Consider the following 15,123-nt stretch of genomic DNA (forward strand, 5'->3'; position numbering starts at 1 on the left):
TGTGACCTATCAATGGGATTAAAGCCTGTCAGGAAGAAAAATTGCAAAGAGATCCGTGAATAAAATATTTGAAGCAATGTGAAAATGAAAGAGACACCTATATTTGCAGAGTGTCTGTGCCTGAGGCGTTATTTGATCAGGGTCTACTCCTATTTCCATTAAAGGCAGTAGGCGTTTTTCATCTTGCCTTTGTAAGGATAGCATAGTGATTTCAATGTCCAGCTGTCAGATAATATATTAAAAGTAAGTATAAAGTGTTGCTATTAACATTGTGGGGATGGGCTGGGGAATAGTTTATTCTTATGCGCTCACCACAGTTTATTACATTACTTATTTCCCTGTTTTGCTGAACTATCCTCTGTAATTCATCCCGCAACAAAGCCAAGCATAGGTTTGCATCTCAGTATTGCAGTATGCTGTGGTCTTATCTGTTGCCATGGGAGCCACAAGGAATGCCTTTAGGTAGTATACACTATGTGTGGCAAAGAAGAATTGTGCTCCAAAATGGGGTTAATAGGGCAAAAAGACTCTGGTGGGGGAGCATATGCCTCTGCTGAAATACGGAGTGTGTTTGGCTTACTGACCTTAAATATTCTGCTTAAGCAAACAGACAGACAGTCTCATCCTTAAGCTATACCAGGTGTCGACTCAGCAACACGGAACCCGCGGAATGCATGCAGCCTTTGACGAACTTTTATAAGCCTTTCATCTGGACTTGTGATTAAAATCCAGAGACTTGGGGGCTCTAATTAAACAAGCAAACAAATAACCGCCTTCCTGTTAGTCACAGTTGTATGGATTATCTTGAAAATGCAACAGTAGTATTAGGTTCTCTGTTAGAAGAACCAAAAAAGATGGCCCAAAGCACCTTTTCTATCACAAGGTGCAGCACAGGGTATTATTAGATGCAAAAGAGGACAGGGCATGGCAAGCTGAAATTCCCTCTCCCACTCAACTATTAAAGAGACAGCAGCCCTTTCCTCTTTTGTATTGGCCACCCTTAATAACCATTCACTGACTGGTCTTTCACTGATCAAGGCATATACATTCCAGTTTTGTTCATGCAAATCATGGAAGGTGCATTCAGCTACAATGCTGTCATTAGCTATGACTCTTTTTAGTTTGTACCAAATTTCCAGTGTTGCCTTCAGTTTCCAATATATCCTTCAGTTCTGTTCTTCAGCACTATTTATTCCTACGCTTGACGGGAGTATTGTATTGCAGATTCTGCTGCAAGAGGAACAAAAAGACTTTATAGATTGGGAACGAGAACTAAATGGCTAGGAGGGGAGACTGAGATTTTAATGAAACAAGACAGAATTGTTCATGTTTAATCTCATAAAAGGGTGCTTTGAGGAAATAAAGTAGAAAATGGAGAAGAAAGTACAAAAAATAATCAAGACTGCAGTCTTGAATAGTTAATACTTGGTTTTATCTGTGTATTCTGATTGCACTATCTTTCTGAATGCACTATTCAGATTAAAAACATAACATGATTGTTTGGGGAAGGCCCTTTAAAACATTATTACACCTCTGAATACTAGGCAGCTCATGTTATACAATGGAAACTGCTCTTGTCCTCTGGTTATTTGATTGTCATTGAACATTTTATATTGCTCTGTAAATCAAAACTAGTAATATTCTAAGGAACCTTTTATTTACAAAATGCTGCAATATGTATCAGATGACAAGTAAATGAGAAACTCACTGAAAAATTCATACAAATAAATGCACACTCACAAGTATGTATGCTACATGCACTCATATGTACATTTATAGCCACATATAAACAAGTTTATAATGCCTTCTATATACATGCATGCACAATTCACACGCTGCCTTGTTTCCTAAGCAACCAACATATCATCACATCACTCTCCTGTTGTAAAGAGATCAAGATAATCACTTATAAATAAAGCATGAAGCATAGGTGTCTTGTAATATTGCAATAATACATACCCCCTGAAGAAAAGTCCCTTTGTGCCCTGGATCCTAGAGTTGTGCAGCTTATAGTTTGACAGATCGTAAGCTCTACATATCTTTTTTTGGACATATTTGATTTTGCCTTATCTTTTAATTAAACATTCAATAATGCTGTGGTTTTGCTGTTCAGCTGGTACCAGCACTTTAACTGGAAAGAAGATTAAGGCTTCCTACAACTGAGAAAGTTTGTGAGATGAATTATTTATTTTGCAAGTGTAATATATCAAAGACGATATACACTTGAAGAAAGGCTGCAGTTGGTAATTAATTAGCTGACCCTGCTTCCCTAGCTAATATATTTCCAATCGTACAAAATTCAGTAATATATTCAGTAATATATATGGCTCTGTTATCGCAGGTAGTTTGGAATTTTGGCCTGGATCAATAGAGAAGCTTAGGCTCATGCAAGGGCTATGCATTAGCTCAGTCACATTTTTTACTTTTTCCCTTTGACCCCCCATGCGATATCACAAACACTTTTGAAGCTAAACCTCAGCTTTCAAAGCTGTTTATCTTGCAGCATGGAAATGATGACTAAGAAAAACAAATCTAAGGGTCCAAGTGCCCGAGTCTATATCTTGCCCTCTGTTTACTCCTCATCCTTGAAAAAGTAGTCTGAATATCTTCTACGAAGAAAACAAAAGCAGGTGATATTTATGTCTGAGTAAGAATTATTTGCCTAGGGATGACTGTGGTTATTTAGTGCTGTCTTTTTATTGATTAAAATCCTAACAGTTGCATTATTAGCTGCTTCTAGTTGTTAACCATGCTGAGGCTTCAGGGATGGGTATGGGAAAGGGCTAAAATCCGAATATTAGTCTGGATCATCTTGCTGTTGATTGTATTTCTTGCAGCTAATCAGGAACAACTAAAGCCTCATATGGAGTGTGGCAAAAGAGCAATGCTTCATGCAACAGGGGAAAAAATAAACAAATAAAAATCCTAAACACTATTGATTGTCTTGACAAGACAGCAATGCTTCATTACATCCTGTAGTATTTTAAGAATGTTTATTTGATACCTCCCATGCAATTATCACTTCAATTTTGAATATGCTATTGTGAATATGTGGCTGTAACCCTTATGAATAATCCATGCATAGAAACTGATATGGAGCACAGTATGCTATTCATCCTATCAGATCTTTTATCTATATTTGATATTGTGGACTATCACATGTTGGCAAATTGACAGCAGTAACTGCAGGGTAACAGCCAGGCGATGTGGTTCTGCTTCTTCCTTTCTAGAATGTTCCTGAGAACGACTTATGGCTAATCAAATCCTTCCTCCATTCTCTATTGGATTCCACAATATTCTGTCCTGTTCAAAACTTGCCACATAAATTTCTGAAAAGATCTGGTGGGTAGACATGACAATACCAAACTTCCTTATCTGTTTTATTCCTTATCTGCTTAATTCTCCAGTCTTGGACCTTGCAGTGGTAAACTTGTGACCGAACCACTTCAGATTACAGGTCCCAACTGACTGTATTCTGCTGTTATAAAAACTTCCTCTACATACAGCAGACGACTAAAGAACATAAGAAGAGCACTGCTGGACTTGAGTTCTGTCCAGTCAAATTTTCCCACAGTGGGAAGCCCATAAACTAGACATGAGCACAGAGGCATTCTCATGCTGTTGTCATCAGGAATTGGCATTCAAAGGCATTCTGAAGAAGTCTTCTGGTGGTTCTCTCACTACGAGAAGTGAAGTTACAGAGAACCAGGCAGAGGGCCTTCTCGGTAGTGGTGCCCGCCCTGCAGAACACCCTCCTATCAAATGTGAAGGAAATGAGTAACTAGACAACCTTTAGAATAAATGCATCTAAAGGCAGCCCTGTATAGGGAAGTTTTTAATGTTTTATTATGGTTTTGTATATGCTGGATGCCACCCAGAGTGGCTGGGGCAACCCAGTCAGATGGGTGGGGTACAAATATAATAATGATAATGATGCCTCTGAACCCAAACATAAATGTAAAGGAACCCCTGACCATTAGGTCCAGTTGTGACCGACTTTGGGGTTGCGGTGCTCATCTCGCTTTATTGGCCGAGGGAGCCAGCGTACAGCTTCCGGGTCATGTGGCCAGCATGGCGAACCAGAGCAGCACACAGAAACACTGAAACATACACACATCATAATGAGGCTGACTTGCTGAATTTTAAAACTCACTGAATTGAGGCAGTGTAATGGCTAAGTGATGCCAGCCTCTCCAAATTCATACATACAGTAATCAGCTGAGCTTCCCTGCAATAGCCAAACATCTCCTATTTTTAAACAAGCTGCTGTGTGGGCCTGGGGAGACCAATACATTGCATAGAACCATTGCATAGAACAGATTAATCAACCAATCAACCAACAGACAAATTAAAAGAACAGCAGCAGCTCCTTTGCCCCAAAGCAGTACCTCAGAAGGCCGAGATTATCAACAGATTCTAATGACAAATTCGAAAGGAACGCGTTAATTTGTCACTACTTTTTCCTGCGGCAACGTGAGAACACCGTGAAACAAAGAACGTGTGAATCTGGTCTAATACCGCCATCTCCTGGTAGTTCGCTTTTTCAGCAAAAGGAAGGCAGGCCGAGGCCTCTCTGCTAGATGGCAGCACTAAAAAAGTAAAACACCCATCGCGCTTTTCCCCTCCTGCACGCGCGTGCTCTTTGGCGCTTTCTGCTTTTTCCGCTTGCAACTTTCCACGCCTCCCCAAGGAAGGAAGCGCACAAATGCCAGCGGTGAGCAACACGCTAGTATCTGCAACCCACTGTTGTGCGTTGTCTGTAACGCCTTTAAAAGTTTCTCAGACATAGAACGCGAAGATTAAATTTTGGAAGCAGGATTTTAGCGGCTCAAGGCTAGCAAAGCGGAGGCTAGTAAATAGGGAAGGCGGTGGCAGAGGGGAAAAAGAGAAAAGGAGGTTCGCTTCAGGGGCAATGTGTATTTCATGCTAGATTTTTGAAGGAAACTAAAACTCCCATCCGTGCCGTATCTAATCTAGGAATTAAAATGCTGTTGATTTCGAGGGAGGTGATATTTCATTAAGCAAACCTAGGGCTCAGGCTTGTTTTCCTGTTTCGGATTTCGCCGCGACAGCGCAGTCCTGCACATTCATCATGTCTACTCAGAAGTGAAACCCCCATTTCCCCGTTTGTTTGTGGAAAAAATGCCTTTCTTACAGGTCACCCCAGGGTCTCAGCAATGGGGTGAGAGGCAAGCTGTTTTTTGGAGGGAAGATGTCTGTGCACGCCCGCGGCTTCACCCCGCGCCCCCAAATTTGCTGTTGCCTCTTTGTACTATAAATTGTAACCGAATAAAGCCGGGTTTTATTTCGGAGTTAACGTATACAGATCCATGGGCGTAGCCAGGATTTATTGTAGGGGAGGGCAGGTATTATGCTGGGGTGGGGAGAAACTGAGTTAACTGCGATGCAATTGGTCAGTTAAATGTTTTCATTTATTTACTTGATTTAGGGGGCTGCCTCCCCTGTCCCTCACCCCCCATCCCCGGCTACACTCATGTACAGAACCTGGCTGTAAATGAGGTGAAGATCCAGTGTTTGGGAATGATGCCTTTCCTCAGAGGAAGCGGTTTAGGAAGGTAGCTGTCATACAGAGTCAGACCATTGGTCATTTAGCTCAGTACAGTATTCAGCAGAGCGTCTCCAGAATCACGGCCTATCTTTTGCAGCCCTGTTTCTACATGCAGGGAGTCATGACCTTTTGTGCCAAAGCATGTGCTCTACCATTAAGCTCCAATTTAAGGAATTTATTTTAATGTATCTGAATATTGTTTGTCTTGCACTTAAAGTGCCAATTAGTAAGTAGTATTAATTAAACTTATTGGTTACTAGTCCATTTATAATGTGATATCATAATATAAAAGCATGCAAAGCCAACAATTTAGAACACAACAAAACATTCCTTTCTGATAGCTACTCAGTTTAATGCATAACACTTTATAAAAACCAGTCTACTGATATGACCACCACAGAATTAATACTATAGCATGAGGATCAGGCATTTAGTCTCACCCACAACATCATATATTTTACCTTCCAGCAAGTATGTATTGTGTGAAAATGAAGCCCAACGTGTGAGCTCCTGATTATGAACAGAGAGTGCTATGTAATTGGGACAAGCACAGGACACTGCACAGTTGGTTGGCTAGAGTCTTTCCCAGCACCCAAATGGGGGTACGTACTCATGTATAATTCTGTGGCTCCTTTTTGCTGGTGTGAATTGTGCCATCTGCAGTGAACTACAGCAGAACATTTTGGGAGGATGCAAAAGAGGGGAAACTGCTTCTTAAAAGTATTTCATTAGCGTGAGTGCACCCTATGCTAACTGAACTGTAGACCCTTTGTTACTTATGTCCATTGTTTTCAGTGGGTTTACTCTTAACATGACTAATGTTGTATACATTCGTACCTTTGTTCTTGAATGTCTTGGTACTTGTACGTTTTGGCTCCCGAACGCCGAAAACCTAGAAGTAAGTGTTCAAATTTTCAAATGTTTTTCGGAAGCCGAATGTCCTACACATCTTCCACTTGAGTGCAGAAAGCTACTGCAGCCAATCGGAAGCTGCACCTTGGTTTTTGAATGGTTTTGGGAGTCGAACAGACCCTTGGAACGGATTAAGTTTGAGAACCAAGGTTCTACTGTATTACTCTATGGCTGCAATTTTATATACACTTAAATCTGAACCATTTTACTAAGAATTCCCATTAGTAATGGGGTTAGGACTGCGCCCTTAGTCTGGATCCTCTGCATTGAGAATGTAATTCTCTGTTTGTAATTTTCTGAATGTAATTTGCTGTTTATTTCACTATTTATTTATTATTTTTTTAAAAACCTCTACTACCTTTGCTCAAGTACTAGAAGGCTAGTAAAAAATAATACTTGTGTGGCTAGTATTTATCGCCAAGACAGGTATAATTATTCTGAAGTTGTTATTTCATATAATTATATAACATTTAATACAAGAACAGCCTCTAAGCAGTTTACAGAAAGGATAAAATATATGCCCACAAATACACAAACAATGAAACTGATAAAGTTACAACACTGGATGAAACAATAAAGTCCTTCAAAAGCAAAAACAGAGTAGCACAGTTTGAAAACATCTTAAGAGTCAAGAGAATTTACTCAGTAAGCTGGATGGAAGGTTGGAAAGGGGCACAATCTGCAGCCATCTGGACCTCACCCATTTCCATACCTTCTTCCTCATAACTACCTTGATAGGAGTACCATCCCTTCCGTCTTCCCTCATCCTCTTGCTAAGGCACATCCTCACTCAATATTCAGCATTCACATATTCTTCACACCAATCTATATCCTGTGCCTACTCCCATCTAATTTCCCTACCCAAATCACTCAAACTACATAAACACAAATCATACAACACACAGTACTCATCCCTTTCTAATTCCCACACCCTCAACTCATCCACCAATACGCATGTATACATGCACCACCCACCCATTCTTTACAGTTTTTCCCCCTCCGTCATCAAACCGCTAAGACTTTATCCACTCTACTAAAATGTACTGCAAAAATACCAGGAGACATTGACAGAACCATGTAGCATCCATCTATCCACAGATGTACTCTCCTAGATAGCAATCTGGCTCTTGCCCAGGTTGCTATCTCCCACCTATGACTCACCCAAGGTGTCGCCCAGCTTCTTCCACTGGGGAGGAAAAAACTTAAACACGTAGCAGAGATTCCAAAAAATAGACCACAGGCAATTGTACTTGAGCTTTACCTACTACTGAAGGCAAATGAGCGTAATAGTCACAAACCCAATACATTCAGGATTGGCACAGTCCATAAAAAGAATCCATTTGTAGCACTTACAATAAAACTTACAAGTTTATAAGACTAAGCCTTAACACTATAGCATACAGAACACCAAAACAAAGGGACAGAAAGAGAATGTGAGTGTGGCCCAGGCTCCTCCTGGTCTTACTATTATAGTCAGCACAACCTTGACAGAAAGATAACAATCAGTTTAAACCAGCTGTACACAGCTTCCCAGAAGGAGTATAACCCAAACAAAAACCTGCCTCTTTCTTTCACATGGAAAGAAAGCCTTCTAGAACCCTCTTGAATTAATCAGAATAGGAGAGATCTCTATACATCGATCAATACTTTCTGTACTAAGAAATGGAAATTGATGGGTGGAATTTCATGTGCTGCTCTCTGGTACTCCTTCATTCCACCAAGGAGTGTTCTCAGACGTTTCTAACCCATACAATAGGCACCCCACACAAGTAATAATAACCCATCTAGAAGGAAATTGCTAACATTTAATTCATTCTCACAATAAATATGAATCTTTTAAAATGTGTTAAACAAATTAAGTTATGAACAGGTTGTTCACGAATGCTTCCTTACAGTTTATTATAATTCTCTCTCCTTGTCTCTTACTTAAAGATCCTGAACTGATGGAAGTACAATTTTATTCAGAGATTTGCAGTGCCTGGTTAGCATCGCAATGAGAGGACTGGTGAACGTGAAAAATAAACTGCTTTTCAACATGAATTTACCTTGGCTTATCAAGTTGTCTACAGACATTATATTCAGAGGGGATTCCACTAGGTTTCTTTGCCTTAAGATTGATAGCTCCAGTGATGAATTGGACAAGGAGAACAACATCTTAGTGAAAAATCTGGCTGGTATGGGCGTGGATGTCAAAATGGTAAGAAAACGACAGCCTGGTGTTCTCAAGAGGCAGATCACCAATGAAGATGGCCTGAAGATTTTTTTGCAAGGAAAAGGGGCTAACAGAGAAGCCATTGCTAGTATAATCTCACGTTATCCACGTGCCATCACTCGCTCACACCAGTCTCTGAAAGAACGCTGGGAAATTTGGCGAAGCATTTTGATGACCGACATGGAAATTGTAACAATCCTGAAACGTTCCCCTGAATCCTTTTTCCGTTCTGGGAATAATGAAAACATGCAGAAGAACATTACCTTATTTTGTTCTATTGGGCTGACGTCTAAGGACCTTGGCAACATGCTGACCAGAGTTCCAAGGGTGTTTTCTAACAGTATAGAGCTCAATAAACAAATGATAAGCCTCTTGAATGACATCTATTTAGATCTAGGTGGAGAAAAGCCAGATGACTTTGTAAAACAGATAATTTCTAAAAATGCCTTTATCCTCTTACGGAGCAGCAAGCAAGTGAAAGCAAACGTTCAGTTTCTGCAGTCATCTTTAAGTCTGAGCAATAAGGAATTTCTAACACTGTTACATGGGCAAGGAGGTGATGTTCTGGATCTTTCTAATGAATACCTAAAAAAGACACTTGCAAACGTGAAAGAGAAGCTGATGTCTCATGGGTGCACTGAAATAGAGGCAGATATGTTTGTCCTTAAGCACCTTCGCATTCTATACCTTTCTCCACAGAACCTGAATGATAAAATAGATTGCCTCTTGCAGGCAAATATTAACATTAATCTAATACTGAAAAGTCCTCTAGTTCTGGACAAAAGCATCAAAACTATAAGTAACCGTATTGATGAGCTGGGAAAGCTAGGCTATAACTTTCAAATCCATGGAATTGGAATTCTTGCGTTAAGTAAACAACGATTTGAAGCAAAATTGGAAAAGTTAAAGCCAGCAACAATTTTGCACGGCTCTAATTGATGTGCGACCACCAATGCATGGATGTTTTTGGACCCAGAAGAGGGCAAACAGGGGCATGGGGGGTTAATGGAGGCAAATGGGCTTATGCATGCTCCACCAACCCCTGTAGGGGTCAGAAATTGCACCCAGGTGCAAAATGGTTGCTGCCTGTACAATGTACATAATAAATATTTTTTTAATTGCCTTATGTGACCAAAGAAACAGCAAAACGGAAGAAATAAATAAATGGTATTGAGATTAAAAATAATTTAGCCTTGCAGTACTTTTTTTGAATTAATAACTATTTGTGGCTATTCTAAATTTTCAAAAGTATTGGTTTTAATAGGATCTGGTGAATGGATGCGCCTCAAATCTAGGAATATCTTTACATATGCTCCCTGATATGCTACATTTCTACATTGATTTATTTAAACATGGAGCCTTCTAACCTGATAGCTGAAATGATGCAGTAGCAATGAAACACTATTACTTGATTTTGCTGAATGTATTTTTTACTATTTATTGTGCTTCTTTCCTACTCTTTTAAATGGAGCATTGTATTAAGTTGCCTATGTATTTCTTGGCTCAGGTTAAACTTAAAATGAATGTTGCTTTTCTATGTAATTCCACCCCCCACCCCCCTTGCCTTTGATGGCCACTTAAGGAACTGTAAATTTTTATACGGAACAAAAATGAAACTGAAACATGGTAGGCAGAATAGCAGCTATTTTCTTTTTGGTATTTAGAGTGAATTAAAATAATAAATCAATGGGACAATAAAAAGAGTCTTTGGGGGGGGACATAATTTATAAGGGAGGAGCATGATTTAATTAAATAATTTAAAAAACAACAACTTTACATTCAGCCCACCCATTAACTGAAATTTCCATGAAGAATTTTATCAGTTGAACCCAGAACTTCTTTTGACAGTTACTATGGATGTTAAAATGAAGATGATATATGGTGGCAATAGCTATCAAGTGGAAAAAATATATATGACTAATTGACAGCTAGAAAGGGCAAGCTCTCTTGTGGTTAAAACATCCACAAGATGAAAGGATAGAAGTCTTTGGGGAATAATTCACCCTACAATTTACTACTACTAATTACTGGTATGTATGAAGTATGCACCATGCTGCAAAAACAGTCAGGAATAATATGTGTTGGCCTTTAGTGGTAAAAAATAATCTATTAAGCTTTTTTTAAACAACCCTTTTGACTATAAATTCTAAGCAATTATATTCCTGTGGGTGATTAGAACTCATATTGTATCCTTGAAGAAACAGAAGTTTGTTTGAAACAGGATGCATCAGACAAATCATAGTGAGCTAATCTTAGACACTCTTCTCCCCTGGAATCCTTAGAGAGGTCCTCATACTGTTTTTTCCTTAGAAAAAAATGTACATAGTTTTCTTTCTCTGCAGGGGAGTTGCTTGCTTATGAGAAATTTGTCATGTGAAGTTTTTTTTTAAAACTTAATCTGTAAAACATGGATTCTACATTTAGAGGGCTTCAAAGGAGATGGCGAGTCAAATTCTTGAGTGACGTAAATGTTGACTTAGTGATTGTTGTGTGATAATTATAGGAACTGCAAAGCAATGTGTATTGGTATTTTAAATACATTTATGCATTCACAATGCTTTTTTTTTTTAAAGACAACAACTTGTATTTCAGTTTCTTAGAAGACAATTTATATGTAGAAAGTTCCTTGGATGGGTTGAGCTGTACCCTAAACCCATGGTTTGTACAGTGGTTGTCAGGCAGGGAGTTGAGAGTGCTTAGCGAAGATAAGAGTCCGGGAATCAAGCCATATTTACAGGATTTATTGCCTCTTTGAAGCTATGTACAAGCAGTTAAAAAATGTGACTTCATCATGGTCGGTCAGTTGTCCCGACTGGCTTCCTTCCGCCTTTGGGCCAGCATAGCCCCTTCTTCCTCTCTGACGAGAGGTGCTTGGCCCAGAAAGTACCTTCTCTCTCTCAGATTCACTTCCCTCTGACCCCCCTTTGTCTTCTCTCTCGTCCGAAGATGAACAGCTGCTTATTAAAGGGACCTTCTCCCGGTAAGTTCCCATTCCCTCCTCCTTCTCTGACTCCAGTTCCCTGACAGTGGTACCTCGGGTTAAGAACTTAATTCGTTTTGGAGGTCTGTTCTTAAGCTGAAACTGTTCTTAACCTGAAGCACCTCTTTAGCTAATGGGGCCTCCTACTGCCGCTGCTGCACGATTTCTGTTCTCATCCTCAAGCAAAGTTCTTAACCCAAGGTAATATTTCTGGGTTAGCGGAGTCTGTAACCTGAAGCATATATAACCCGAGGTACCACTGTACTAATATAAGTTACAGACGTACAACAGGAAAACTATGGTTTGGAGTCGTATATCTTTGTTTTCTATCTGCCCAGCGCTTTGCTTCGTAAGTTGACTCCCATCTGCATGGTAGAAAGGACCTATCTGGATTGTCAGTGGCCTGTGAGTTGAGACAAAATGGCAAACCTCATTTGGTACAGTGTTATGTAAAACAGCTTTCTGTTCCTATTTTGTTCCCATCAAACCACAACTTCTGTGCTGGCTCAGGGGCGGGTCAGACATTAAAACAAAGTGTGGTTAGCTAAACAAATGGTTTTGTGTTACAGCTGAACCCAGCACAAATCTATTCATTCTTAATTCAGAAGTGAGCAAGTGTTCAGTAGGGCTTACTCCTAGGTCACTGCAACCTTTCATGTCGAGCTGTTAGGGAGCACATGACTGCCCACTTTTCCTGCCCTCTGCATGGAAGTGTAACCACAGGGCTATTGTAGGCATTGGATAGTTCTAGACTAATACTACTTTATTACAGCTCTTAGACTGCTGCTCTGGGACCATTTCAAACATCAGGCAAACCTGAGTGTGCCACCAAGGGCACACTAAACAGGGAAGTACAAACAGAGCTGTGTTTAAGTGTTTTATGGCATGCCATTTTGAAAGAGTTTATTCTCAAAAGCGGCACATAAGTCTTTTATTTAAGGCTTCCTGTAATTTTGAGGAAAGACCATAGTTCATTGGTAGGGCATCTGCTTTACATGCAGATGTTCCCAGGACTGGCAGTTCCTTATTTTCCTCTGTTCCTAAATAAGGACTACAGAGCTACAGAAGCAATAAATGTGAACCGCTTTTGCCAGAAGGAAATGAACTGTGAAGGTTCTATAGGGAGCGGAGATATTGGCGGCAACAAGGAACACACAGAAGGGGATTACCGTATATCCAATTGCTAGTGCCTCAGAGGACTGAACAACGTTAAGAGCTGGAGCTATGAAACTGAAAGCCAAGAGCAGGAATCCTGGGCATATGGTCTCTCTTTTAAGTATGCTAATTATTCATGTTTGTTTCTGAGGTGATGGAAGGAGACAACACAAAACACAGCTTCGAGCCCAACAAAGGTTTGCACAGGGTCGCCCCCTCTAACAAAGGTAAAACTTATTTTTTGGTAGTCTTTGTAATAATCAAACCACTGGAGGCTTTCACCTCCCCCTAGGAAAAAAAACAACCCCACACATTTATTTTGTGGTGTGCACCATATGTTCCTTAAAAATAATATTTTTTAAAAAAACCCACTTGGAAGAGTCATGAGACAAGGACATCTGCCACCGGCTGGAATTGCCATAGCTATAGCTATATAAAGAGCCCTCTAACTATTTTGTTTTTGCCACCATGGAATTCACTGCTGACACATTTTATAAACTTTGCATTTCTAGAGCTTCCAGTAGATGGAAGAAGTAAATTTGTTAGCTGAAAGCGCTTGCTGTGCTGGCACTTTGGACAACTCCTGGCTGACAAGAGTTGGAAGAAGTGATGCCTAAGTGGTGGCAGTTTTCTTGAAAATTTTGAATTGCTAACTTTTCTGGAAACTTGTCCTATGCTAATTAGGGTGATTTATATCTGAAAATGGAATGTTTTCCACAGAAAATTTTCTGCCCCATCTTTCCTCCGAATCACAGCAGAGCAGGGGGGGAAATACTTCTCTATCACTCCTCTATTTCTGAACCAAATTGCATTTCAAAAATCTCTGCATACTTAGTTTGGCTGCAAGCAATTATTCCCTTGACCATTCGGGACATCCAATCTCCCTAACCAGCAAACTTGCCCAGTTACTGTAAAAAAAAATTAAAAAAATACTTTCCTGGCTGGGACTGATGGGAGTTGTACTGTAGTCTTAATTGTCAAAGATAACATTTACAGCCACTTCTATAGTTCTGAATACTTACACCTGTGTAGCGTCTAGGCAGGTATTCCCAGGTATTCAATTATGGGGCAGTTGCAGCAACAGGGGACCACTTCCCCTCCACCAGTTAAAGTACCTTCCCCCAAAGGCCTGCATGCACTCAGCTTGAGACAATGCCCTTGTGGAAACTGCCTCTGCTCCACCCTCTTCAGTTCTCTCCTGGTTCTGGGAGATAGTGGTTCGGGAGAGGGTGAGGAAGCCCTTGGCCCTTCATTTGCCTGGTGTGCCTCTTCCACCAGCTCTGAAGCTTCCCATACCTCTGATTCTTGCCTCCTGGCTGGTACAGGTCCCCACAAACCACTTATCCCCTCTCCTGAGTCAGACTTGTCAACATCTTGCTAGTCCCCAACATGTCCTTTGTCAGTGCTGTTATTTTTAGGGACCCAGGGAAATTAGACTGGCCTCGACTAGAGCCAGGGCCTTTTCAGCCGTGGCCCCGGCCTGCTGGAACGCTTTCCCACAAGAGACCAGGGCCCTGCGGGATTTGACATCTTTCCTCAGGGCCTGTAATGTTCCACCAGGCCTTTGGGCAGGATGCAGTTTGACTTTCTTTTGTATAAAACAAGCCAGAAGGAGGCCCTCAACCCGCTCATAGGTCCTTGTATGATCAGTATAAACAGTTGGTCCTGGCAAGTATTAACCACTCTCATTTCCAACCTGATAATTGCCACCTGCCCAGATTTTAACTTGTCTGAATTAATTTTAAGATCTATTTTAATTAATTGATGTCTGTTTTTATGCTTATTGTGTGTTTTTTATGATGTTAGCCGCTCTGAGCCTGGCCTCAGCCGGGGAGGGCGGGATACAAATAGTTAAAACTTGGATCACACAGCTGATTGATGCTGTTTGTTCCAACGTACAGGCTCAATGTGTTCTGTGAGAGAGATCCACACAGAGAAATTTCTCATGCCAGTAAGTCTCCACAGTGAAAACAGGTATGTAAAGAAAATTTGTGGAGATTCAGTAAAGGAACAGGGAGCAGCTGGAAGATCAAAGGAACTGGAACATAAACAAATCCCAAGCTACACACTCTGAACCTATGAAAAATGCCCTGCTGCTGTCTTTGCTGAAGAGATAAAGTTAGTGTGGAATCCATGCAGAATCCATGCTGGATGATTGAAGACAAGCCAGTCTTGGGCGATTAAGAACACATCTGCACTTGTTGTTTTGTCAGAGAGTCAATTTGCCATGGTTTTGATGAATTGAAAGCACATCTGGTATCTCGAGATTAGGCAGCATGCCTTTTGCACAGACCG

The 15,123-nt window shown here is 40.5% G+C and overlaps 1 protein-coding gene across 2 annotated transcripts; it reads left to right on the forward strand.

Annotated features, from left to right (window-relative positions):
• The first annotated feature begins 4,309 nt into the window (after window positions 1-4,309).
• MTERF1 (mitochondrial transcription termination factor 1) lies at window positions 4,310-9,879 on the forward strand. 2 transcript variants are annotated; one of them, XR_014161932.1, is made up of 2 exons: window positions 4,310-4,714; window positions 5,450-5,988. XR_014161932.1 is itself a non-coding variant. In XM_081882886.1 (2 exons), the coding sequence occupies exon 2, from the start codon at window positions 8,475-8,477 to the stop codon at window positions 9,630-9,632; it is 1,158 nt and encodes a 385-aa protein (XP_081739012.1). In that variant the 5' UTR covers window positions 4,331-4,714; window positions 8,414-8,474; the 3' UTR covers window positions 9,633-9,879. The 2 variants fall into 2 exon arrangements, 1 of the variants encoding a protein (XP_081739012.1); XM_081882886.1 differs by lacking the exon at window positions 5,450-5,988 and adding an exon at window positions 8,414-9,879 and having other exon boundaries at window positions 4,331-4,714.
• Window positions 9,880-15,123: the final 5,244 nt, after the last annotated feature.

The sequence above is a fragment of the Podarcis melisellensis genome, assembly GCF_964234715.1.
Source record: "Podarcis melisellensis genome assembly, chromosome: 12".
In the NCBI taxonomy this organism is placed as follows: Eukaryota; Metazoa; Chordata; class Lepidosauria; order Squamata; family Lacertidae; genus Podarcis; species Podarcis melisellensis.